At 46.9% G+C, this 25,977-nt stretch overlaps 1 protein-coding gene across 4 annotated transcripts; it reads left to right on the top strand.

Annotated features, from left to right (window-relative positions):
- The first annotated feature begins 290 nt into the window (after window positions 1-290).
- On the top strand, window positions 291-25,922 carry pals2b (protein associated with LIN7 2, MAGUK p55 family member b). Of its 4 annotated transcripts, none has more exons than XM_023825348.2 (13): window positions 291-592; window positions 7,499-7,607; window positions 14,320-14,438; window positions 15,510-15,662; window positions 16,502-16,660; window positions 17,597-17,824; window positions 20,514-20,645; window positions 21,079-21,175; window positions 21,417-21,485; window positions 21,578-21,739; window positions 22,264-22,466; window positions 23,126-23,254; window positions 24,065-25,922. In XM_023825348.2, exons 2-13 carry the CDS (start codon window positions 7,598-7,600, stop codon window positions 24,239-24,241), a joined length of 1,638 nt encoding a protein of 545 aa, XP_023681116.1. In that variant the 5' UTR covers window positions 291-592; window positions 7,499-7,597; the 3' UTR covers window positions 24,242-25,922. The 4 variants fall into 4 exon arrangements, with proteins under 4 accessions (XP_023681116.1, XP_023681117.1, XP_023681115.1 ...); XM_023825347.2 differs by lacking the exon at window positions 291-592 and adding an exon at window positions 6,005-6,329; XM_023825349.2 differs by lacking the exon at window positions 7,499-7,607.
- Window positions 25,923-25,977: the final 55 nt, after the last annotated feature.

The raw sequence follows: 25,977 nt of genomic DNA, 5'->3' as shown, positions 1-25,977 counted from the left end.
TACGCGTAGCACACAGCAGTAAAAAGGATTAAAGTTCACTGCCCGAATCCCATTAAATTTCTCGCCTAATGGACTACGCCCATCGGTGTAAGCGTAAAATAAGTTGTGTAACATTTAAATTCCAGTCTTTGGGAGTGTAGTGTCCTACAAAGGAATTTATGTGAGACGAGAAAAACACATCAGACATGACAAACAAAACAGGTCAGGCGATATTTCCAAGTTGAGCTGCAGGCTACTTGGTTACAATGTCAAGGATTAAATGTAAAAAAACACAGTCGCAAAATATCCACATCCATAAACAGAATCTTAAATCGTTTCTCGGTCGTAATCGATTCTAAACCAATTTTTAGATATACCCCGGGCTCCAAAGAATAATTTCGGTTAATAATCGTAGGACTGCACTCTAATGAAGGAGGAGTCAAAGCTACGGCGCTCAGCTCCGGTTGATGTTTGCCCGGAAACGTCACCGAGGGGCAAGACCGGGGAGCGTGATCGGCGTACCGTGCGCGGGGAGTTAACTGCGGGATCGCGGCCAGGGAAGAGATGGATCTATAACCAGACTGGAGAGAATAAATTACAGCCAAGACACTAGGTAAGTCGTTAGACTTGCCGTCGTATGAATCTGTATGCTAGTTTTAATTACATTTTAATTCATTTCAAGTAAATATTTGCTTTCAGAGAAGGACACATTTGCAATAAGTAGAACGCGCATTCCTTGTTCTGTATGAGAGTGCAGGTATAGACAAGATTGATTGAAAGCGATGGTCCCCTCTGCGCGCTAAATCCCCCGTTTTTACCCCCTACCGGAGCTGTTTTCTTTATAAAAGTGACTCCCACGCGTCGACGGCGCATGAATGGGTAGCGAACATCGCCGCACGTGTAGCGTAAAGTCAGTAATGATGCCCAGGGGGGCGGTGGGCGACCCGCGCCGTCACACGCGCCGGGGACCCCGCGCTGTCATGCCAGGACGCGCCCGGACGCGATCCGTGTGTCAGACATTACATCGGCAGCACATTTTCCGCCTGCCCCTGCATGCCTCTTTAATGTTGGTTCCTATGGATCGCCACCGCAGTGATCGCCGCTCAGCCGACACCACCAGGTCCCACTCTGTGGCGCTTAAAAGCATTTCTTTGCACTAACGTAAAACTGCCTGGCTTATTGCCCAGAAGTTATTGCGCAACTGAACCTGTAGAAAAGTTAACCGAATATCTGTCCTGTGAGATTACCATTCTCTTCGGCAGCATTTAAGCATTCCTTATTGGTGAAAATGTAGGAATGCATGCGAAAAAAGCAGTTGTGCTCTCCTGTACTCACGGCTACGTGTTGCATGTCCCTACTTAAGTTTACTCCTACCTTTCCATTGGTAATCTGTCATATGAGGGTAATGACACGCGCTTTACGGGATGACACGCGTTTCCTTGCCATCAGTCTGCAGATCCCTTCTTATACCGAAAATGAACCACAAGCACTAACAGCAGGCTGTAAACACGTATTTTATAATTCTAAGACACTTTATAAAACCTCCATTCTCTAAGTGTGGGATGATCCAACCTTATCATTTGTTTGTAGAACTACTTATACAGAAAGAAATGTTCTTCATGTTGGCTCTGAGACTTTCTAGATGATCACTGGTGCATATGATGCAGGATTTAATTTGTGTTCACATATTGTAGACAAAAGTAAACTTTTGTAACTGATGCTTAAATCGTAAGCCTGTTGATTTTGCAGATCATGGTTCTTAATCAGTGGGCTATGACTGTCAGAAAAAAGGGTAAAAAGGTGTACCTTTGTATGTCGTGGGCTTGTACTCTCAAGGGTCTGCTAATTACCCCCTTAGCTGTAGGTAATTGTAGGTAATTGAAAAAAGACACATCCTCTGTCTTTCAGGTAGGTCTTTTAAACTGGGGCAGACCCACCACTGGCGTAAGCCTGGGCTAAGAGACACGTGTGTTACAGTCAGTGATTCAGCAGTAGGAAATCAGGACTGCAACTATGAAGCAACATGCGGCAAATGTGGTTTTATTTACGGTGCCTTACAGTGAGATATTTATGATATATAGCCAAGTTATAAGCTAAGAGCTCTGTACCACACCTCAGGGTGAACCCAGGGCAACAGGACACACAAAAAGCCCCCTAACTACAAATCAACACCGACTTACCCAACAAACCTCAACACAACATACAAGAAAACGGAGGGCAACTAAAACGGCACTTCGCCCCTACAAAGTACTCATTAGCAAGAGGTGCAGACAGCCAATAAACACCAAGTCCAACACTTGTCCTGGTTTAAAGGACTCCAAGGCAAATAGCACAGCATGTAAGTCTGAAGCTGCCCCAAGGGCAGGGGTGTCAGACTCCCGTCCTGGGGGGCCGGAGCCCTGTGTAGCTTAGCTCTCTCCCGGTACAAATGATTCAGCTCAACAGCTGTGTGATAATTAGCAGAAGGAGATGAACCAGGTGTGTGAAATGAGGGCGAACCCAAAAATGTGCAGGGCTCCGGCCCCCCAGGACTGGAGTTTGACACCTCTGGCCAAGGGGTTGAGGATTTCATGATGTTCTACATGGGGCAGCCACATAATTGGTCACAAATCATGCGGATACGACTGTGGCATGATGATTGGTTGGATGGATGAATGTTGGGTGGTCTTCCAGTGGTGTTTTCTGGAAAACTGCTCATCGATAACCAGGTTTGGCGTTATCTTACAGTAGGTAAAATTAACAATACGCAGCTGTTGCTATTGTCGTTTGGTTACTAAAGTTCTTATTATAGAACTCAGATTACTATTCATTTTTATACGATGAACAATCACCAAAAAAAATCACCTACAAATTATTTAATGTTAACCAATAAAACCTTATTATTAAATTACATCTCTGTGTTTTTTTTTCCCAATAAAAGGTTATTCTACATTTTGCAAAAGCAAACAGACAAGTGGACGTGACTTATGCACCCCCTCTTGCTCATTCCACTTTCCATGTTTGTCGTCGTTCGTTTGCTAAAAGTGAGTGACAGCAGTAACGGCCGTGGTTTGAATTTGCGAGCTTCCATTTGCTGGCCAGGTTTCCGCTGTTATTGTTGTACTGTAATACTGGGGCCACAGCTAAGGTACAAATGGGGTAATCCTCTTACGGTGCAGCGTTTGAGCCTCCGTGCGGGGGCGGGGTGGGGAGACGGAGTGAAGTTTAAAGCTCTTAGGATCAGATGAAAACAGTTTTGTACTGTTGATAGTGTAGGATGACTGCAAGGTTGTCAAACAGAACAGGCCTAAATCAGCGCCTTCTTCCTGATACCGTGCTTTTAGAAGCATTGCAGTTATTGCGTAATGCTGAATACTGACCTTCATGGGATCCTGACACGACTGAGAAAAGCATTTAATTCCTAGAAATTTAGGTCTGGTTTGTCTGGTTCCCGTCCCTTTGATTGACAGCCGGCAAATAAAATGGCGAGCCTGTGTAAAACCGAACAAATACTCTTTATGTTCTTGTATTCTGCGTTTACAGAGTTAAAAAAAAAAAAAACACGTGCTGACTTTAACAGCACAGCTGTGGTGACCCTGCTGGGAGGGAACATGAATTCCTGTTACCTGAGTGTCTGTGTGTTTGTGTGTGTGTGTCTGTGTGTGTGTGTGTGAGTGTCTGTGTGTTTGTGAGTGTCTGTGTGTGTGTGTGAGTGTCTGTGTGTGTGTGTTTCTGTGTGTGTGTGAGTGTCTGTGTGTGTGTGTTTCTATGTGTGTGTGAGTGTCTGTGTGTGTGTGAGTGTTTCTGTGTGTGTGTGTGAGTGTCTGTGTGTGTGTGTGAGTGTTTCTGTGTGTGTGTGAGTGTCTGTGTGTGTGTGAGTGTTTCTGTGTGTGTGTGAGTGTCTGTGTGTGTGTGTGTTTCTGTGTGTGTGTGTGTGAGTGTCTGTGTGTGTGTGTGAGTGTCTGTGTGTGTGTCTCTGTGTGTGTGAGTGTCTCTGTGTGTGAGTGTGAGTGTCTCTGTGAGTGTGTGTGTGTGTGTATGAGCGTGAGTGTCTCTGTGTGTGTGTCAGTGTCTCTGTGTGTGTGTGTTAGTGTGAGTGTCTCTGTTTGTGTGTAGAGTGCTTGTGTTTTGCTCCAAGTTGTTAAAAGGCCAAAACTGGAACTGCAAATATGTAACTCGTGCCATTTTTATACCACAGTTAATTTATGTTTTAGAATAACAAAGTGCGTAATGCATGTTGTTGGTTTGTAGAAAGAGCATCCAGGCAGATCTGGGCTCACTCGTGCGTGTGATTTGTAAAGGATTCACTTGGAAACTCTCGGACGATGTGTGTCAGTTCTAGTTACGGCTTAATCATCGATTGTGTGTAGCGTCGGATGGGAGGCGTTTCCATAGCGATGGGGAAGGAGAGCGGGAGGTGCAGGATAGACAGCAGAGCCCTCTGAAGGTACCGGAGGTGTTTATATTCAAAATAGCCCCATTCACATGGTTGGCTGCTTAATGGCTTCTCACTCAAAATTCAGGACAGGAAAGTACCGGAAACAGCTCGGGTCAAGGTGGCAGTGTCCTCTAACGTTTTCCCAAGGAGTTCAGACATGTAATGCAAGGTACTTTTGGTTATTTATTCCTCTTATGCACAAATTGGGGCAACATGGTTGCTCAGTGGGCAGTGCTGTTACCTCCCACGTCCAGGAATGGAGGTGTGTGTGTGTGTGTGTGTGTGTGTGTGTGTTTGCATGTTCCCCCCATGTTACATGGGTTTTTTTTCTGGTACTGCAGCCCAAAGTACATGCAGTCAGGCTAACTGCTATGTCTAAATTGCCAGTACTACGTCAGTGTGCAGTGCCCCATGATGTACTACGTCAGTGTGCAGTGCCCCATGATGTACTACGTCAGTGTGCAGTGCCCCATGATGTACTACGTCAGTGTGCAGTGCCCCATGATGTACTACGTCAGTGTGCAGTGCCCCATGATGTACTACGTCAGTGTGCAGTGCCCCATGATGTACTACGTCAGTGTGCAGTGCCCCATGATGTACTACGTCAGTGTGCAGCATGTAAAGTGTTTCCCGTTGATTGAGTTTGGTACACGAGGCGCCTTGTTACAGTAATTCACAGCACTGTGTGGGAGGGGCTTGGCTATGCTGCCAGTGTTTACAGGAAATATGGAATACACTGCAATTAACCTGGAATAAAGGCTTTGGATGGGGGGCTGGGGGAACAGTGAGGAGGGCAGGTTGTGGGGTGGGCAGAGATATTAGGTGTTGAGTCACCCCTTTTGTGCTCGACAATATGAGGAAGATTGAGAACTGACTCATTTAACCCAAAGGCTGAGCCAGACAGACCCTCACCACCTCAGCTTAAAATGTATGGCTTTAAAATCATCCTGATTAGACTATGGGTAAGCAGAGGAAAAGTAAACAAGCCTATATTTTAGTTAAAATTCTTTTTTATTTCTATACAATGCATAGTACCTCAATATTCTGTTTTTTTCAGGTAATCATTTGTGTACTGCGTACTTTTAAAATCGGTTTGCACTGCATTTACTTTGCACTGCATTTACTTTGCACTGTGTGCACTGTCACTGTCTTTGCACTTTGCCTGTTTGGCACTGTATGTATGTTCTTGCTGCTGTATGCACCAGAATTCCCTGCTGGGATCAATAAAGTGGATCTCATTTTTGATCTTAAATCTTACATTTTCTTCTTGCCCCTTGAAATTCAGGTCGCATTTATTTAGGGAGTTTTATTTCTCCTATTTAAGGATCCAGTTTAACATACAGGCCAGGGCTTCTTCAGGCTGTGGCAGGATATGTTCACATATGTCCAGGCTCTGTACTGGAATGAGCTGAGTGAACAGTGGAGTTTTGCCTCTTGTCCTGTCCTGTGTCTGCGATGTTGCCTCTATCCTGCCACCACCGTGCCCGGCTCTGTCCAGCCCTGGGGGTCGGCACTGCCGACGTTGTGCAGCTCCTGAGGTCGGCTGGGTACAATGGTCCCCTCTATGAATGGTTCAGTCCAGTGACTGGTGTCCGAAACAGAGGCCTCCTGTCCCAGAACTGTGGGGTCCAGATGGCCAGTCAGAGAGAGTGGTCTGGCACGCCCGGCCCACCTTCCCGCTGGAGTTGGTCTGCCCCGGGGGCCGTCTCACTCTGTGCCCTGTGGTCCATGAGAGGCGTGTTTTAGAACCAGCGCGCAGACTGGTCACCCGTCCTCACTCCACTGGTGAAATTCCTCTCCCGTTGATGTTGAAAAGATTCTGCTGTTCTCTACTAGGTCCTGCCGTCTCTCGGGGGCATAGCTGAGCAGCCTGTAGTTCCGGGGGGGGGGGCTGCTCGGGTCACTTGGATCAGGGACGCTACATCTGGCACAGGTGAGGTTGACCTCAGAGGAAGGCAAGATGTTTATATTGGAGGTAATGGGATGCAGGGTCTTACTGGGAGTGATTCACAAATGCAGGAGGCTTCTTGAAGCTTCTGACGTATGAGCATTCAGCAAGAGAGAAGGACTCTATTTTTATGGTTAGCTGTCTTGGTAAAAATCTTTATTATGTTACTTTATTACTGTGGAGATGATTCTTGCAGAGTAATTGATGATAGAGATGTGGGTTTAGCCACAGGCCAATCTATTCTCCCACAAGGAGCCTGTAGTTTTTTGTTCTTTAAATATCCATCCATCCATCAATCCATCTTCCAGCCACTTTGTCAGGGCTGTTGGGGGGGGGGCTGGAGCCTATCCCAGGCAGCACAGGATGCAAGACTGGAGAAAGTCATGGATTGGGTGCCAGTGATTCCCTGAATAATTCCTATAAAGTAATTTATTTAATGTTTTATTTTTCAGTTGTGTGTGAACATGGGCGTTTGTCACATTCTGAAAGGTTTCTTTTGAGTCTGTCTTTCAAAGACAATCGAGGGTTTAATATCTGATGTCCTCGCTAATTCCTTGTCTATCGGGACACCACGTCTCAGACCTATTAGTACTGTTTGAGAAGTTTGTGGTAAAGGGGGGACCGTCCCTGTTTTTGCACACATCACAGCGCCTCCCCCTGGTCACACGCAGGTAAGGCGCAGGACGCCCTTTTTTGCCTGTCTCTGCACTCTGTTGCAGCGGTACGGTTTACCACAGCAGTGGGTGACTCTGCGTCTTTGTCTGGTAACGAGGTGGCAAGGCCCCTGGCGTGTCACCATGGCAACCCCCGTCATGGGCTGTTCCCGCGAAACGTAATGCTATTACTCGCTACAAGCCAAATTCATGAATCTGAACAGAATAAATGAGCAGAAGAATAAATAAGTGTAACAACGGTAGCCTGTGAGCCAGCGGAGATTTCGCTAATCGTTGAGTCACCCATGATGTGTGATTGCTGACAGTATGAGTCTGGTGCTGTATTCTCATTGGTCGAAACATCAGCACCATGTTTTGAATATCTGCCTTTGTGAGTTTGAGGTCGGGAGCAGGTGACGGGGATCTTAATGCAACGCAATGGAAATCACCCAGCCTAAAAGCCAGCTTGTTTACATATCATTTCCGGATGGTTCTCTGGAGAGCTCGGACAAGTCGGCGAGGTTTCCGCCTGTGGACGAACGTGTCGCAGCTGAACGAATCACTCTGTCTATCTTGCAAGAAGCCCACGCCTCTGCAGACATGATCACAGGTACAGAGACTCCACGCGGCAGCAGAGCTTTGTGGGTAATACAGCCTGATTCTAACCTGCTACACTGAAGCTGTCTAAAAACTTAAGGAAAGCCATGAGCTGGAATTGACTGATGACATACGGAGTGCAGTCCCATAAGCAGCCAATAAGAATGCCTCAAGCTGACCTTTAACCCCAGTAACAGATTAGCTGTGACTAACAGGCATACCTCTCCTCAAAATGATGGTATGTCCAGCTGACTTACCGTAGTAAAATAATGGCATCTGCTGAAAGAAACCTTTAATGCAGATCTAGTTTGGTTCATGGTTTGTGGTTCACGGTTGGTTCCTGGTTTTGGCCCTGAAATAACCAGGTATGGGAGAAGCTATTGGTTTTGTCATAAGGCTCATTTTAGGTTAGACTTCTAGTTCATTGTCTGTTTCTCTGGAAACTTTTCTTAACTCATTTGTAATATAAAATGTTCAGTGTGCTGCTTTTTTTTTTAGTGTTGCTAAAAACGGCACTCATTTAGGTCACTTGTGCCCTGCCATTGATTAAAACCTGCCATTTTCTGCGTGCCATCTTCAGGGCTGGATTAAGAGCATTAAGTGGCCCTAAGTAACAGCATGGTGGGTCACAGAATCCTGAAATGTATCTAACATACGGAAACGTTACATTGGCTCTTCAGTGTGCCATAATAAAAGAACAATAAATAATCATATTAAATATACAATTATATTAAATATTCTATATCTTAAACTGCACTAATTCATGAATGGAACCGGAGCAGGGTGGGATTATGGGGACTTGCCCTGCTTGGTGCCCCCAGGACGTGCCAGCCCCAGGACGTGCCAGCCCCAGGACGTGCTGCCCCCGGGCACGTGTCCAATGCCCATATGGTCAATCCATGCTGGGTCGTCTGCTTGATGTGTACAATCTTCTGATCCCTTTGTTTTTTTTTCGTGGACCAAAGAAAAACATTTTAAGGCTTCTTTCTCTTTATTTTCTATTTATTTCTGGCTTTATTTTTTATTCCTTTTTTTCTTTCATTTTCACGTTTTGCTTGCTGTTTCCACACGAAAGCGTGGGGAAGTAAACTGAGACCTGCTGGGTCTCTGGACCGTAAAATGATCACGTAGGATTTTAGGACGTGGACACATGAGAGTTGTACTATTGTCTTACTGTTTTATTTGGAAATGAAATATCAATGAAACATTAAATACACGATTTGGAGTAAGCAGGGGGAGGGAAAATCCCAAACAGCAGATTGCATAGTCCTGCATTTCTGTCTGTGGATTAAATTCCAGATTTGTGGCAACCGGTGGGTGATTATGGCTTGCCAATCGTTTAATTGCTTGCCTAGGGAGGGGGTGGGACTTAAAAGGTATTTTCGAAGCTATTGGCCAGTACTACTGCAGCAACTGGCCAATATGTATGAAGAGTCGTGCTTTTGAGCCAATAGTACTGAGAGCCTCGGTAATGCAGGGGCAGGCGGAGTTCATGGTCCCGCGGATCAGCACACAGTGAGGACATGGTGCAGGGCATCTGTCCAGGAATTGTGGGGCCATTATGCATATTCAGTATTGATTGTGCAGAGGGAGCCCAGATAGTGGCTGTTTACTGGTGGACTGGAGTGACAGTACACATTTTGGCAGGGGAAAGGCAACAAACACCGAAAAATAAAACATTTGTGGAATAAATCTAATTTAAATCTGACACCAGGTTTTGATGGTATTATCTAGGCAGAGAGTATGAAGGTCCAGCTGCACCGGGGGGCCAGGCTCCGGGGGGTCCAGCTGCATTTAAATGAGCATGTCTGCTGCCTGATGAAATGAGTGTGTAAGTGTGTTGGTGTGGGTTGCTGGGGGGGAGGTGGGGGCTGGGATTTAATTAATTTGTGGTGGAGACAGGATTGTAATGGTTTGTGGGATTAGAGAACGTGTGTCTCTGCAGCTGCATGAGCACACTGCATGCTGTATGAGCACACTGCAGCTGTATGAGCACACTGCAGCTGTATGAGCACACTGCAGCTGTATGAGCACACTGCAGCTATATGAGCACACTGCAGCTGTATGAGCACACTGCAGCTGTATGAGCACACTGCAGCTGCATGAGCACACTGCAGCTGCATGAGCACACTGCATGCTGTATGAGCACACTGCAGCTGTATGAGCACACTGCATGCTGTATGAGCACACTGCAGCTGCATGAGCACACTGCATGCTGTATGAGCACACTGCAGCTGCATGAGCACACTGCATGCTGTATGAGCACACTGCAGCTGTATGAGCACACTGCAGCTGTATGAGCACACTGCAGCTGTATGAGCACACTGCATGCTGTCTTACTGCATTTAAATATTTATGTTTTATACATTTTATCTGATAACTGTAGTGGCATAAGCCAGAGGTAGTTGAACCCCGGGGACACGTTTGAGCAGGGCTGTGACGCACGATGGCGGACTGGGAGTCTGCTTGGAGCGTCAACCTGCCGGCTGTCCGTTCCGGGCTGTTCCGGGCTGTTCCGGGCCGTTCCGGGCTTCCAGAGATGGTCGTCTCTGCAGTCAGACCAGAAGCTTCCTCTGGTCTGACTGCTGTTGGCTGGCAGGGAGGTGAACTGGAGCTAATGCCACACTCAGCAGGCAGTAGAATTCCTGGTGGTTTGTATGGAACGTATGTGATCAAGAGGTTTCCTTTGTGATGATGGTGTTCTATTTGGAAAGGAATTTCCCTGAAATACTCCCAGCTGATAATCAACGATTAATTTAAATTATACTGCATGTGCCTGATTTGGTATTAGCAGCAAAAAAATATATGCTAAAGAACTGAATTATTAGTAGTAGATGTTTTTCATGTTTTTGTGTCAGTTATTAAAGTCCATCCAAATGTTAGGTTGAAGGATTTAGCCGGTTTGATAAACACTGACCGGTTGGGTTAGGAAATCCCCTTTTTTCAGATCTGGTGACCTTTCTGACCTTGTGTAGAAGGGATGTGAATCTACTAAATGGATGTGAATCATTTTTCAAGGGGGCTGAGACAAAGAATACAGTGGCTGAAGCCCCTCAAAATCGGGTCACCTGTGGGGCGTCTATGCTTTTGCCCCCCCCCCCCCCCCCGACTGGCTGGCTGATTACAGGGTGTCAGAAGGTCCTCTGGATCCTCGTGGAGGTGCCAAGCAGTACAGCCAAATACAATCCTACATATGCTGCACGTCTGCGGAGGAGGAGCGCACGTGATGGGAGCGCACGTGATGGGAGCGCACGTGATGGGAGCGCACGTGATGGGAGCGCACGTGATGCTTGTAGGGCGCCTTGAGAAGAACAACTTTGTGGGTTCAGTCGTCTTTCGGCCACCTGGAACAGACGCCGACTTTAGAAGCTGCTGAGGAGAGGAGCTGTCTCGATAATTTCCATTTTATCTTCCTCAGTGAGACACCCATAGTTGTCTGAGGAGGTTTATTTTTTTCTTCTACAGACAAAACATTGGGGTGGGGGGTGGATTTTGCACTAGACAGGGCTTGAAGAACACGTCCCAGGCTGATGCGACAGCGGCGTGAGCGGATTTCCCCCAGTGCCTTCGCTGACCGCTTCCTGTTCGCTGCTGCAGGGGGGATAAGCCATCATTGGGTTTCGAAATGCTTTTCAGACTCACTGTGTATGTCGTGCTAAATTCAGCCATCAGGGTGTTATCCTTGGATGCCTGAAAAGCTCTGTAAACTACTGTTGGTTGAAGCATCTTATTTAAGTGTCCAAGAATCACTTCAGTGTCCTGAGCTCTCTGGCCTTTCGTTCATGTTCTTCAGAAGGGTGAGGTCCTCAGATCAACTGAAGCGTCGGCTTTGGTCCTTCTCCCTAAAACTCCTTCACAAAAAATAAAGATCATCGGGCTGGCTGTAGTTATGTAATCCGGATGATCTGTATTGCCCCCTGAGTCTGTGGAAGGAGGTTCATATGTAGGGTCTTAAAAGTTGACCTTTTTAATGCTGAGTAATACTCCACATGAAAGGGAAATGCGTCAGACCTCCTCAGTCGGCTTCATGAAGGCCGCAGTAAAACTGTATACGAGGCGCAGGAGTGATTCATCTGGCTGCCAGGTTGATGCTGAGTCACAGGAGCTGCCAGCGAGCGTCACAGTCACTGTCTGCAGCGGTTTCCTCTCCTTTCTGTGAGATTGGCACTGGAACTTTTCACTAAGGTTAAGCTGCCCTTGTCTCTCTTAACAGAATCCAAGGAAAATGACTCAGAGCAGGAATTCCCACACACGCTGAGGGATTGGGACCCATGTGTCAGGAGGACCAGGGAAGGATTAATGGTTTTCAGCTCAAGGCCGATTCATTATCCGGTCGGAGACTGACGTTGATTCCAAAGGTTTCCAATTTCTAGATTGCATACTCTCGTTTAGCACCTGTCACGTGATACCGTGGTCTGTTGGATTAATTTGTCAATGAGTTTGAGAATTAATCTATAGCTATGCTTGAGCTTGCATTTGTAGACAAATTAGTGGCACCAGTATTCCTCGTCCATGTTGGCTGTGGTCAGTTAATGGCTGGTTCCCGGTTTGTTCATGGTTTTTCAGTTGGCTGTCATTCATATTCTGTATTTGATCTTTGATCAGAATGACTTGGAGTATATTCTCTAATCTACTGGAGGAGTCACCATCTCCACAGGGGCTGCTTTGTGAGCCTTGGGTGTAGCTTGAGCTTTGGCTGTGTCATCCTCTGAGTCACATGACATGCTGTGACTGTCACATGACTTCCCATTTAGCTCAGCCTCTAGGTCAACAATGGCTTAGTGATGTAAGTCACTGTCAGACAATGTTTGTATTCATAAACTTTGATGAGTTGGTCACTTTAAAATTCATTGACTGCAAATTTCGAACTTCTGTATTTATGTTTTGTCTTTTTCTTTGTGTTTGCCGGCTGTGTGCAGCCACGCATTTATATTAAAAGAAAAATTATCTGGAAGTTGAATTTAAAAAAATCAAGATTTTACTAGAAATATTCAAGGGTGCAAATATTGACTAAAATGTTGTCAAGATATCTTCTGTTTCAAAACATACATGTCATTTATGTCATTTCTTGAATTTCAATGTAAAATGTTTGTAATCTATACATTTGTCTCCTGTTCACACTGGTGAAAATATTACTGATTCTTTGTCCAGTGTTACATACTGCATTCTGTGCGTTCTGATGGCTGGATTACCCTGAGAAGACAATTTTACTGATAAGGTCAGGATCTTGTGGTTTGGGTTTAGCAAATCATGACTGAGATCTAAGTGCATTAAGACCTCTAAAGATCTTCGGGGCCTGTTTGTTCTGAAAGCTCTGCGACATCCTTTCAGTTGTGACTCTTTGCTCTCAATCTCTGTCTGAAGTTTCACATCGAGACTCAGTTATTCCGCAGTTTAACTCGAAATAAACTACGCTGGGAGCCAGTGGCCTATATATCTTGAAATTAAGTTTGATAGGGATCTAATGGTCAAACAATCACGTTTGAGAGGAATATCTGTGGAAAAATAATGGACTATAAAAGTCAGAAAATAAAACACATCGAGAGGCAACTAAAACTGCTCCTAACTCTGCTGTGGCTAAACATCACCAGCTGCTTCTGAGCTATGCTAAGCTACGCTAAGATACGCTAAACTACGCTAAGATATGCTAAGCTATGCTAAACTACGCTAAACTACGCTAAACTGAGCTCATTAACTACCCAGCTATCAACTGGTATTACTGAAGGAATAGAGTTGTAAGACTTCTTGTTTTATTGGGTGTTCATGTGAACAAAATTACACATTATAACTAGCTGGCTGTTATTATTGGGAAAACAGAAAGGGGTGTCGAATGTACTTCTTACATTAATATGCTCTATTTAATAAGCTTAGAGCTGAGTACTATTTGAGTCCAAGTCTTGGACCCGTAGAATCCAAACCTCAGTTTCAAGCTTATCAAGTCCGAGTCACGGAAATTGAGACTCACGTTTGACTCGAGTTCAAGTCCTGGGTTCGAGTGCTACAGTACTGGTCTCTGCAGCGGCATCTTTAATCCAGAGTCAGCAACAGTCAGTCTGACACAATGTGAAGCGTAAATTTTGATGTTTTCTTTCTTTCTGAAGAACTTTACCCTTAAAGTCACGTGAAGCAGTGAGTTAATAACATCCCCACTATTGTCACACGGGATCGTCACTGAGCGCTGACGTTCGCTCGCTGACCTCGCCGGTTAGCGATGCCCGTCCTCGCTGCCATTGGATCCCGCCTTTGGGCTCCTTGTTTCACACAACGCCCACGGTGCCAGACACTGCCAAGTGTCTGTCACTGAGGTCACCGCAGTGTCCTTCAAGGAGCCTTGGTGTCTCCTACCAGTGTAGAATAGATGCAGTGAGCTGGTGGCAGGGTTTTTTATGGCAGCACTTAATTGGAGCAGTGTAGTGCAGTGTATCTCGCTGCTGGGCTCATCCATGCGTGTGCTGTTAAGGCTGTATGCTGTGGTACGTGCTTCAGCTACCGCTAACATGAATAGACTGCCACGGTAATGCTATGCAGACAGACAGCTTGTATGTCTGTCAGCCACGGTCGGCTCAGGTCCTCCTCTCCTAAGCAATGCAGTGCAGCTCGATATGGCGTCACCCCCGAAGACAGCAGCGAATTAACAGCTGTTCTAACCCAACAGAAATGATAGACTGGTGTTTGTCGATCGGCGAGAAAGTCCATGAAGCTCACCAACCCCTCACCCCTCTTAGCAATGCAGCAGGTCCTGGACAACCTGGGTGACCTGCCCTCATCTGCTGGGGCCAAGGACATCGACCTCATCTTCCTCCGCGGCATCATGGAGAGCCCCGTCGTTCGCTCCCTTGCCAAGGTAACCATGGGACACCCCCCCCCCCCCCCGAATACGAATTTGCCTCAAACGATTTAATGCTGTGATGTCTTCTCCTATATCTCAGCATGAACACTGCAAACACATGCGTGTGTCGGCGCCCCCTCTGGCGGTACACGCTTACAGTTTGGAAGGTGCCTTTTGTAATATAATAATTCTCAGCTCCTGGGCAAAATGCTGAGCCTCTGCCATTGAACTGCTGCCCAAGTTGCGTTACAGTAACAAGAAACCATCTGAATACCGTCCAGAAGGCCGGGGAAGTTCGCAGCGCATTGCTGTTATTCAGGCACCATATGAAACGCAGCGCAATGGATTGACTTTGTAGCGTGCAGGATGTAATTCTTTTGAGACGATGTGAGATTCATTAGTATTGTAGTCACGGTTACGCGCTACCGTGGAGACGGATACTTTGGGTAGATGAGTAATGCACTGCTGCTTGGCAGTGATGAATTACGAGTGACAGAGATGTGACCTCGCTGGGCGCGATGCTCTCCTGTGACACGTTGGAGCCTCAGAGATGGGAGATCGAGGGCTAGGGACTGGGATCGTCATGACTTCACTGCGTTGGGGTGCTAAGGGCTAGGGACTGGGATCGTCATGACTTCACTGCGTTGGGGTGCTAATTGTTCTTCTGGTCATCTCCGGAACCACAAATGGTCACAGAACTGTTCCCTTAAGGGACCTTCCACGGGGAACGGTGTTGACTGTGTGGGAGAGGTGTAATAACAGTGCCTGTGTGTAGCTTGAGCTTTGGCTGCGTTGGGTCATGGTGCAACAGTGTACAGGAACTCTGCTGACCTTGCCCGCAAGCTCTGAGCCGACCTTAATGTGGTGGGGCAAGATTAAGCAAGATTACGACCAGATTGTGTGGCTAAATATAGTGTTTGTAATGGATCCGAACCCCTGTGTATGTCTGTGTCTCTCATTAAAAGCCCCATAAAATCTGATGAGGAAATACTGTTTCGACAGTTTGAGGGTTATGCTATCAATGGCTGTCGACTCTCACACCCCCCGACCCCCACCCCCCCCACCCCCGGCCCTGGTTCCGGACAGGCTCACGAGCGATTGGAGGACGTCAAGCTGGAGGCCGTGCAGGATAGCAATGTGGAACTGGTGTCGGAGATCCTCGGGGACATCAGCGGCTTGAGCGGCAGAGACGACAGTGCGGCAGAGCTCTCCCAGATCCTCAAGGAGCCTCACTTTCAGGTGTGTGTGGGGGGGGCAGGTTTCTGCTGTCCGAGCTTCAGCCCGGCTTCTCTCCTCGCTGATCTTACAACACGCCGTGAGCTTGCTGGCTGGAGCTGAGGAGACGGGCAGTGGGAGGGGTGTGGAATGCAGCAACTGAGGGGCGATTCTGTCTCGGGGTGAAATCTCATGATGGATGATACTGAGCTCTGCTGTATTCTGAGTTTTCCAGTAACCAGCAAATCAAAGATTAACACTTCTGAGATGTTTAATGAAAGGGAGGACTGGACTTGACAGATCACGCTGCTTTGAATGGAAATCTGGAGCATGTGCAGACAACTTTGGCACAGAGTGAGAGAGAGTGAGCGAGCAAGCTGCCTTAGGCCACGACTCCTCCCTCAGGCTGAATGTACTCGCTTGGGACCAATCAGAGGAAGAGCCCGGGGGAGTTCTTTTTCTGTAGCCAATCGGATCAGCGGCCTATCAGGGGATTCACCCCACTCCAGTTATAAGCTGAAATGTGTGGTTTAAGCTGTCGGATAAGACCTTAGTGACCTAGAGTCGGTCTGGGAGCTCCAGTGCAACAGATGCGTGTGTGTTTTGAGGGCTAATGAATGCAAATCTTGCACTATGGCTACAGCGGTGAGAACAGTAGTTCTTTTTTTTCCCCTCCGCCTTCGTTCAGTACATTAAATCCATAAAATTTTTGTTGGGTCATTCAGCAACTGCAGAGCAGCAATAGCGTAAAACTGAGAGTTGTAGTTTAGAGATGTTTTCCTGGTACACGCATGTGTCTGTCGCTGCAGACTGGCCTTGCAGGGACAAGTCGTGACTCTCGCTGTTTCTCGCCCGGTGTCCAGTCGCTGTTAGAGGCCCACGATATTGTGGCTTCCAAGTGCTACGACTCCCCGCCCTCCAGCTCGGGGCCTGAGGACGACGCGGCTGTGATGAGCAGCCCGCCGGTGCAGGCCGACGCCATCAGGATGATCGGCATCCGGAAGAAGGCGGGGGAGCCGCTGGTGAGTGCCGGCCTGCTGCCGTTAGATGGATGGATGGATGGATGGATGGAGAGACAAAGAGGGCTGCTGACTCAGTTCCTGGTGATTTTGTAAAGCTTTGAGCTGTGTTTGCTTTAAGTAAAGATGGATGGATGGATGGATGGATGGATGGATGGAGAGACAAAGAGGGCTGCTGACTCAGTTCCTGGTGATTTTGTAAAGCCTTGAACCGTGTTTGTTTTAAGTAAAGATGGTGAAAACATGAATATTATACCAACAGCAGCTGTTATGCACCAGTCTGAATGATCTGATGCTTTATATGCCGGAACTTTATTAGTTCAAGTATGAGTACTGCTATGTGGGAATTCCTTAGCTTTTGCAAATCTCATCTTTCTCTCCTTTGAGACATAAGCACACACGGGTAAAAGCGACACACAGATCAGCCCATTCTTCTGCCACCCCTGGAGCATCTTACGGGTGACTATTCTGCCGAGGATGGGAATTGAACTAGCGACCATCTGATCGCAGGCACCCAGGTCTAATCTGCTGAGCAACAAACCATCTCCCTACTTCACTCTTTCCACCAGTGTCAGTTTGATAAAGATCAACCTTCTATCTCTGTGATGAAACCCCAGCTGTTTTATGGTGTGATTGAGTGTGTTTTCAGTGATGATTTGGCTATGACATTTCCGGACAATAATGGTGATAGAGCTTGAATTGCTCTGTATATTGAGGTTTTTACGTGATTATGACTGTTTGAGTGTTTGTGTCCCTGCGATGGGTTGGCCCTCGTTCTGGGTTGTTCCCTGCCTTGTGCCCGTAGTCTCCGGGAGATCCGGACCCCCCGCGACCCTGAATAGGATAAGCGATTTCAGAAACTGGGTGGATGGATGGATGGATGGAGTGTGTGTGTGTTGTGCGAAATGGAGGTAACTTATTGTTTGATTTTTTTTTTAGGGTGTGACGTTTCGGGTGGAGAAGGACGAGCTGGTTATCGCCCGCATCCTGCACGGCGGCATGATAGACAGGCAGGGCCTTCTGCACGTGGGCGACATCATCAAAGAGGTGAACGGCCGCCATGTGGGCAGCAACGCCGCAGAGCTGCAGGAGCTGCTGAAGGAGAGCAGCGGCAGCGTTACTCTCAAAATCCTGCCCAGCTACAGGGACGCCCCGGCCCCTGCGCAGGTCAGACGCGCATGAGCATGCGCACGCGCACGCGCACACGCACACGCACTGACACGCGTCTCTCTGCTCCTGTTTCCGGAGCCCTTCTCATCGACTTCTGTCTATTGTTTCAATGTACTTCATCATTCCCTGAATACAAATGCAAATCAAAACAAATTGTGAAAAAAATTTAAAAAAGAAAGAAAAAAAAAAACCTCAGGAATTATCGTAAAAAAAAAAAAGGAAGATGAAGATGAAGATTTGAAAAAACGTCTTATTTTGTGGGGATGTCTTCCGAACTCATTTTTTTGCATTCTTGTTTTGGGAACTTTTCTCCAAATTCTGCTTAAAAAAGTTGTAGATAGACAGCAAGAGAGAGAGAGAGAGAGAGAGTGAGGCACGCATGGTGAAGACGCGCTCAGGCCACTTTCAGAGCAGCGTGACCCCGCTGGAGGGGCATCGTTGGTAGTTTTGTTCGTCCTTTTATCGATCTTTTAAAAGCGTTCAGCTGCAGGCCGAGGAGAGTTAGGGGACAGTGTGCCGAGGATGGTGGACGAAAATAGTCCGACGTCAACAGGTTGTCATCTAGGGTGGGGGCCTGGTGTGCATGTAGAGACACATTAGCACATGTTAGGCCTCTGCCATCTCATAGGGTCAGCAGGGGTCATGACCCCTGCAATGCTGTGCCTTCCTTCGATGAATTTGTGTGCCTCTCACGTACGCCACCCTGCCGTGCTGCTAGGAGTCACTCAAACGCTCTGTGAATGTGTGACGGTTGGGTTTGTTTCGCCAAAACCTCCCTTCGAACTGAGGACATCTTTAGATGCCGAAGTGTTGGCATTGGTTGGCTTTTAGCAGTGTTTAAAAAATCAACTCAAATCGATATGGGTCTCGGAAGGAACTCTAAGAAATAAGCATGTATATGAAACAATATAGGGGCATTATGGGTAAACTACCTGTCAGGACCCGGCCATACGTGACCTTTATAGGGCAGAGGTCATTCCTTTGGCTGTTCGCCTTCTCAGTTTGGGGTTCGACCTACGAACCATCATTCATAATGCAATGCTGCTGAGCATGTTGGCATTTAGATCGTCGTCTTGTTTGCTTACATGGGCAGAGGTACCATCTGCTTGTGCCACGGTGTCTCTCTCCTTCTCCCGCTCGCACTCAGCTCACCCCGCCTGCCTCGCTCTGCTACGTTTTGGTCCTTCGGGGTGGGGGCGGGGGGGGGAGGTAGGGCGTTTTAGAAGGTAAGACTCACTGTATTCCGAAGGAGGCCCAGAATGTCGAGTGATTGAAACGGGACACGGAAATCCCTATTAATAACAGTCGGTGTGCTATGTGGGACACAGCAGGGGGGTGAGAGTGGCCCTTGAGGAGTTGGGCTGTGGATCCCGGGCCCCCCCCCCCCGCTGATGTCGCTGTGCCAGGCTGACACGCCCACAAACCATGCACTGCAGCTGCAGTACAGTTGTCTCTCTTGCTAGCGCCTAGATATGCCTGCTAACACACGCATGCATGCGACATTTTGGCCAGCTGTCCACGTCCCTGCGAACTCATCTGTCCTCTGGGATTAACTAAGCCCCACTTAGTTAGAAGCTGGGTTCTTGTTAAAGGACTGAAGCAGGCCCCTGTTTAATGAAAACGGATAACGATGAGGAGCACCTCTTACAGGAAGTGTTTCCAGACACCAGACATGCCTTCATCAAGACTAATTGCCCTTATGAATAATAGATGATGATAATGTTACCAAGTAACGGCTTCAATTTTGATCTCGGCACCACGAAAGTGGTGATCTTCCTGCCCGTTCGTTAATTTGATTTGCTTCAATAAGCGCTTCCAGAATTTGTACATTTAACGGGAGGTGACACATGAGAAGGACCACTGCCCTCCCATCCAGCAGCTGTCACCGTGGGTGAATGGCGCGGAGACGTGACCTAGCAATGGGATATCGAGTGTCAGGGCCAGAGACCTGGAAATAGCGTGATGCTGCGACTCGCCGCCGTGACGTTTTAAGGAGGGGAACTCTAGCGCCCCCTAGGTGTGGAGGACGATGGGGATCACGGCTCGGAAAATCCCGAATTTGCTCAGAGACTCAAGGAATGATTTCAGTCGCAGAGTTGCATACTGGTTGGTCAAAGCAAAATCTTGGTCTGGATTTTTACGTTCTGAACCTGAACTTATCTACCTCTGCTGATTATAATGGTCAGGATCATATAGCATCCCTGACAGTTCCTCTCTACCCATCATATTTATGTCCTTTAACAGGGTTCCAGTCAGCTCTGTATTTTAGAGCATCTTTTAAGTGCATCATCCCAGACCTGTGACCGTCTGTTTATGAATAATATTTTCTGTAATTTTTTTATTTATTATTTCTTTTCTAAAATGTACATTTTCTTCTACCAATATGTGACTGACATAAATTAACATATTAATTGCATCAAAATTCAGAAAAATTCAGAAAAGATCAGGTCGTCCTTACAGATGTATCTGGACAATGTGATTTTGCAGAGGTCTAGTCAAGATATTACCGAATCTAAAATGTTCTCTTTTGTTTTTCTTATCTACCTTACCCAGAATGCCCTGCTCCTACTCGTTGGCGTGAGTGAGGAGGATTGGTGGAAAAACGTTCCCCCATTTCTTTTAAAAGCTCTGCGTTTCCCATAATCAGTGGTCAGTTTGATTCATGCGGGTCTCTTGTGACTCACAGGTGTACGTAAAGCCACACTTCGACTACAACCCGTCAAAGGACAGTCTTATTCCCTGCAAGGAGGCCGGCCTGGCCTTCTGCAGGGGTGATATACTTCAGATCGTCAACAAGGAAGATCCCAACTGGTGGCAGGTGAGCCAGATGTCAGTCTGCTTGCTGTTAGGATGGAGATCTGTGGCCTGTGCTACGAAGCGGGTTACTGGCTTATCGGGGTAACTTGTCGGATTTAAGGTAGTCTGGGCAAAATGTAAGTGAACGATTATAAAGTCCATTTAAACTGTGGTACCTTAAATCCGACAAGTTACCCCAATAAGCCAGTAACCCGCTTTTGTAGTACAGGCCACTGGTTAGAGGCCCTGTGCTGACCAGTACCCTCCGGTTTATATTACCAAAACACATAATGTCTTTATGCTTTCTACATATCAAAGGTTAAGATGGAGTTGAGATATATGTGGGTAGATCTCGTTTCAGCCAACCTACCCCAGAGCAGATGAATATATATGGATTTTTAGGTATAGCACCTGCCATCCAGAGTCTTCCTCTGAAGTCTCTCTTCCTCTTATAGGCATGTCACGTTGTAGGCGGGGCAACTGGACTTGTCCCCAGTCAGTACCTGGAGGAGAAGAGGAAGGCTTTTGTCCCAAAAGACTGGGATGATTCGGGTAGGTTCAAGATGTCATTTTTTTTTCCACAGAAAATGAATGTTTTTCTTGCACAGAAATCTATTTTTGCTTCTGTTCCAACCCATTCTTAGTGTTTCTTAATGTCTCCCCTTCTCCTGGCTTGAGAAAACCAGTTGCAACTGGTTTCACCGATTGTACTCTTGGGTATGAGCCATCAGCGAAGACCAAGTGCTCCCTCTACTGGGCAGTAAGAGCATTAACACTCATGCGTTATTCTCAGGGATGCTGTGCGGGGCGATGAGCGGAAAGAAGAAGAAGAAGATGATGTACTTGATGGCACGAAATGCAGGTGGGTGCTGGGATGCCGTGTCACATGACCTTCCTTGGAAGCTCCCTTTTAGCAGCAGTAACGGGTTAGCATTGTCTGTAAACATGCGCCAGAGTTCGACCGACACGAGCTGCTGATCTATGAGGAGGTGACCAGGATGCCCCCGTTCCAGAGGAAGACGCTGGTCCTGATCGGAGCGCAGGGAGTGGGCCGGCGCAGCCTGAAAAACCGACTGGTCGTGCTCAACCCGAAACGCTTCGGAACCACCGTCCCCTGTAAGATCCTGCCGACGGCCGATTGTGGATTTCTCTAGAATTACACAGAGATTATACTCACATGGGACGCCAGGAAAATGACCAGGTTACACAGCTGCAACAGCAACTGCAATAACACATCAAGACAATAATAACAATAATAACAGTTATTATATATTAGCATCATTATTATTGTTATTATTATTATTATTTAGCTGCTTATTTTATGTATATTAGTGGAAGGTACAATTTTCCAAATGAATTTACATGGTTGGATATTTTTCTGAAGCATAGTCAATGGTCTTGCTTAAACAAAAGATATTGCGGCCCAATTTTAAGATGTCAGTCAGAATTCGACCAGAATTGACCAGCTTCCCTTTCTGCCTCCCAGTCTTTGTCACATTGCTATAGTAACAGGACTTGACTGGCCACAGAATGCGTAACGGCTTGGTATGTCCATGTCTTCTTAAATGTCGGGGGCGGGGCGCACGTTTTATTTTGGTTTCTGTGGTTTCATTAAATGAGGCAGCTGTTCTCTCCCTCAGTCACCAGCAGGGGGCCCCGGAACGACGAGCGGGATGGACACTCGTACCGCTTCGTGACGCGGGCGGAGATGGAGGCGGACATCAAGACGGGCCAGTACCTGGAGCACGGAGAATACGACGGGAACCTTTACGGAACCAAGATAGACTCCATCCATGAAGTGGTGAAAACTGGACAGACCTGCATCCTGGACGTCAACCCTCAGGTCAGAGCAGAACCAGAACCTCTGGATTGTTCTTCAAACTGGACTCCTTGTTCCCTGTCACTGAGAACCACACTGGTCTTTAATTATTTCCTGAATTATTTACCAATGTCTAGAGTACGCAGTAAGTTATCACTCACATAATCAGAATGAGCTTAATTTTCACAGTGAGCATACAATTTGCTTTCTTGTGTTTGATCCCGGCATTAAAATGGAACTGAATGCAAAGACATGACATACAGCAGATGAATACAACAAGTAAACATGCTGCTCACAACTACTGCTGCACATTTAACCAGGAATGATGTCATGGGCTTTGCTATACAGTTTCTATAATTTTGGAGTAAAATCAATACAGAGCCACAGACATACAACTCTAAATAATAATAAGTTTCCTTGTCCGTCGAAAAATGATTGGTCACGGTGCACGTTTAATGTAGTTCAGTCTCCCAACCCAGTCCTTGGGGACCCTCATGTAGTCCACATTTTTGCTCCTTCCCAGCTCCCAGCCAATCAAGAACACCGAGTACCTGGAAGGGGTGTGTTGGGAGCTGGGAGGGAGCAGAAACGTGGGATCCTCGAGGACTGGGTTGGGAAACTCTGCTGTAGATACTTGTCTTGCCGCCTTGGTGATTTACAGGCCTCTTCCCGCCTGTTCGCAGGCCCTGAAAGTTCTGCGGATGCCCGAGTTCATGCCGTACGTGGTGTTCATCGCCGCGCCGGAGCTGGAGACACTGCGGCTCATGCACAAGGCGGCGGTGGAGGCGGGGCTCACTGGCAAACTGCTCACGGTCAGTGCCGGGCTGGGTCAGGCCAACTGCGATCCTGCACTGGATGAGTGGATATGGGAAATGGGTGGGTGGAAATGATCAGAAATCTATTTTAGTTTATCTGCAGGTATGAAGGGAAATCAGCTCGCTGCTGGGAATGGCAAACTTTTTTGTTGCATGCGTCGCTATAAATATACCCTTTGCTTTGAAGCTTCAGATCTGACATGGGGTGTGAATAAGAAAATGGGCAGAGATGCCACTTCCCGGCAATATGCTCTTTCACGCTGCTGATGTGAATCCCTAATAGCCTGTTCGGTATTAAAGAGAAAGTAAGGCTTAGAAATTGTATTTGTTCAGTTAATTAAGTTTTAACATTTAATGAGATGTGTTTAGCTGTACACTTGTGGTAGCTGCATCCTGTCTTCTTCAAATGTCGATAGCCTTGTGCTCGTAGCCTAGGGAGAGGAACCCCCTGCCACCCTGAACTGGATAAGCAGTTAGAGAAGATGGATGGATGGATGGATGGATGGATGGAAATGTCAGCATTAAATTTGTCAGGAAAATATGAACTGTGGCATCAGTTATCAAAGGTTCCCCTGAACAAAGACAAAATGGACTGGTCATGCAAATAAAAGTCCTGGGGCTGAAAATCAGTCCCACTATATGCCTGCCCCCCTCCCCATATGAAACCAGGTGGTACTGGGCAGTGAAGTTTGTTTGTCACTTGGGTCATGACTGGACCTGAGGAAGAGTTCAGGTGTAACGCTACTCTCGATTAAAAATAAAACACTTTATGGCTTGTTGAGAGTCTCCTCCTGTTTGTCCTCTCAGGACATGGATCTTAAGAAGACTGTGGACGAGAGCGCGAGGATCCAGAGAGCTTACCGGCACTTCTTTGACTTGACGATTGTCAACGACAATCTGGACCAGGCCTTCGAGAAACTCTTGGCTGTGGTGGACCGGTTGGCCAATGAGCCGCAGTGGGTCCCCGTTAGCTGGGTCTACTGAGTGGAGCCTCCTTCAGGGAGTCAATGGGCGCACTTCCTGGAGACCGTATACTCACACGATTGGACGAGGTAATGGGGGTTAAGCCCCGCCCACCCATAGCCCCGCTCCCTGTGTTAAAGGGCCACACTCAGTGTACATTATCAGCAACTTTTTCTACTTATGCTCAAAGGGATAAAGAATACTTATTTATTTTAATATTTACAGCTTTTTACTGGGTAACTTTATATTCATCAACTTGAAATTTAAAACAAGTGAATTTGGATGCTACTGTTTTTTATTTATTGTTTGTATTATAGCTGTTAATCAGCTGAAGCCAAAAATTTTGTCTTGCAACAGACTTTTGAGAATAATATATATTGGTACGTCTAAAATTGATCACTTGTTGGAGAACAGTACACTACAGTACCTTAGGGGTTCAGTACCCTAACTGTGACTAAATCACAAGACAGTCCTTTATGGTCGCTACTCCCCTTCCTGTGTGTACCAGTCTCTGACTGTACACCAAACTGGACCAGAATCCGCACCATTACAGAAGCTTCTCCGTGTGGAAAGGACTCATTTTAATACTTCTTTTGCCCTAGGCAGAGTAGAGAACATTGTGTGTGATTTGTCCTGCTTGTTTGTTGACATTATGGTTTTTAGCTTGTTTACAATATCTGTTGCTTTTTGTGTTTGGATGCAACATTTTCTTGGTGACCCTTTACTTAATATGTATGTGATTTGGGTTTAAATGTTGCCATTCCCATTCTCTGGTAGTGGTATTCCTTTAATAATGATAATATAACCCAGTGTTTCCCAGTCCGGTCCTCAGGGATTCCTAGCCAGTCCACGTTTTTGCTCCCTTTCAGCTCCCAGACGGTCCAGGTTTTTGCTCCCTCTCAGCTCCCAGATGGTCCAGGTTTTTGCTCCCTCTCAGCTCCCTGCCAGACAGTTTATGTTTTTGCTCCCTCTCAGCTCCCTGACAGTCGGTCCACGTTTTTGCTCCCTCTCAGCTCCCTGACAGTCGGTCCACGTTTTTGCTCCCTCTCAGCTCCCTGACAGATGGTCCACGTTTTTGCTCCCTCTCAGCTCCCTGACAGACGGTCCACGTTTTTGCTCCTTCTCAGCTCCCTGCCAGACAGTTTATGTTTTTGCTCCCTCTCAGCTCCCTGCCAGACAGTCCACGTTTTTGCTCCCTCTCAGCTCCCTGACAGTCGATCCACATTTTTGCTCCCTCTCAGCTCCCTGACAGTCGGTCCACGTTTTTGCTCCCTCTCAGCTCCCTGACAGATGGTCCACGTTTTTGCTCCCTCTCAGCTCCCTGCCAGACAGTTTATGTTTTTGCTCCCTCTCAGCTCCCTGCCAGACGGTCCACGTTTTTGCTCCCTCTCAGCTCCCTGACAGACGGTCCACGTTTTTGCTCCCTCTCAGCTCCCTGACAGACGGTCCACATTTTTGCTAAAAACATGGACTCTCTGGGGTCCTCCAAGGACTGAGTTGGGAAATGCCATCATTTGTTTATGACCTTTGATTTCGGAGCATTTTAACGTTCTGTCAGTGTGTTTACATTGCAGATGTAAAACCATAATTCCACCAGAGCAAATGCTTCTGCTCTCAATATTGTCAACCCAAAAGATGTTTGTTTCCGCTTATACTTGAACATGCCTCAAACCGGGATAAATATACTTTACAACAAATGGGACTGTTTTGTTTTTCTCAATTATAGTGACCTTAAGTACTGCGAAGGGAATCTGTAT

The sequence above is a fragment of the Paramormyrops kingsleyae genome, chromosome 23 (genome assembly GCF_048594095.1).
Source record: "Paramormyrops kingsleyae isolate MSU_618 chromosome 23, PKINGS_0.4, whole genome shotgun sequence".
Lineage (NCBI taxonomy): Eukaryota > Metazoa > Chordata > Actinopteri > Osteoglossiformes > Mormyridae > Paramormyrops > Paramormyrops kingsleyae.
The sequence above is the reverse complement of the archived record's forward strand: the minus strand, read 5'-3'. Positions and strand labels throughout refer to the sequence as shown.

Bases quoted from the DNA above. Each gene is read 5' to 3' on its own strand.
- pals2b (XM_023825348.2), top strand. The intron at 15,663-16,501 runs GTGTGTGTGGGG...CCCGGTGTCCAG, and splicing joins TCAAGGAGCCTCACTTTCAG to TCGCTGTTAGAGGCCCACGA. The intron at 21,176-21,416 runs GTAGGTTCAAGA...CGTTATTCTCAG, and splicing joins AAAAGACTGGGATGATTCGG to GGATGCTGTGCGGGGCGATG.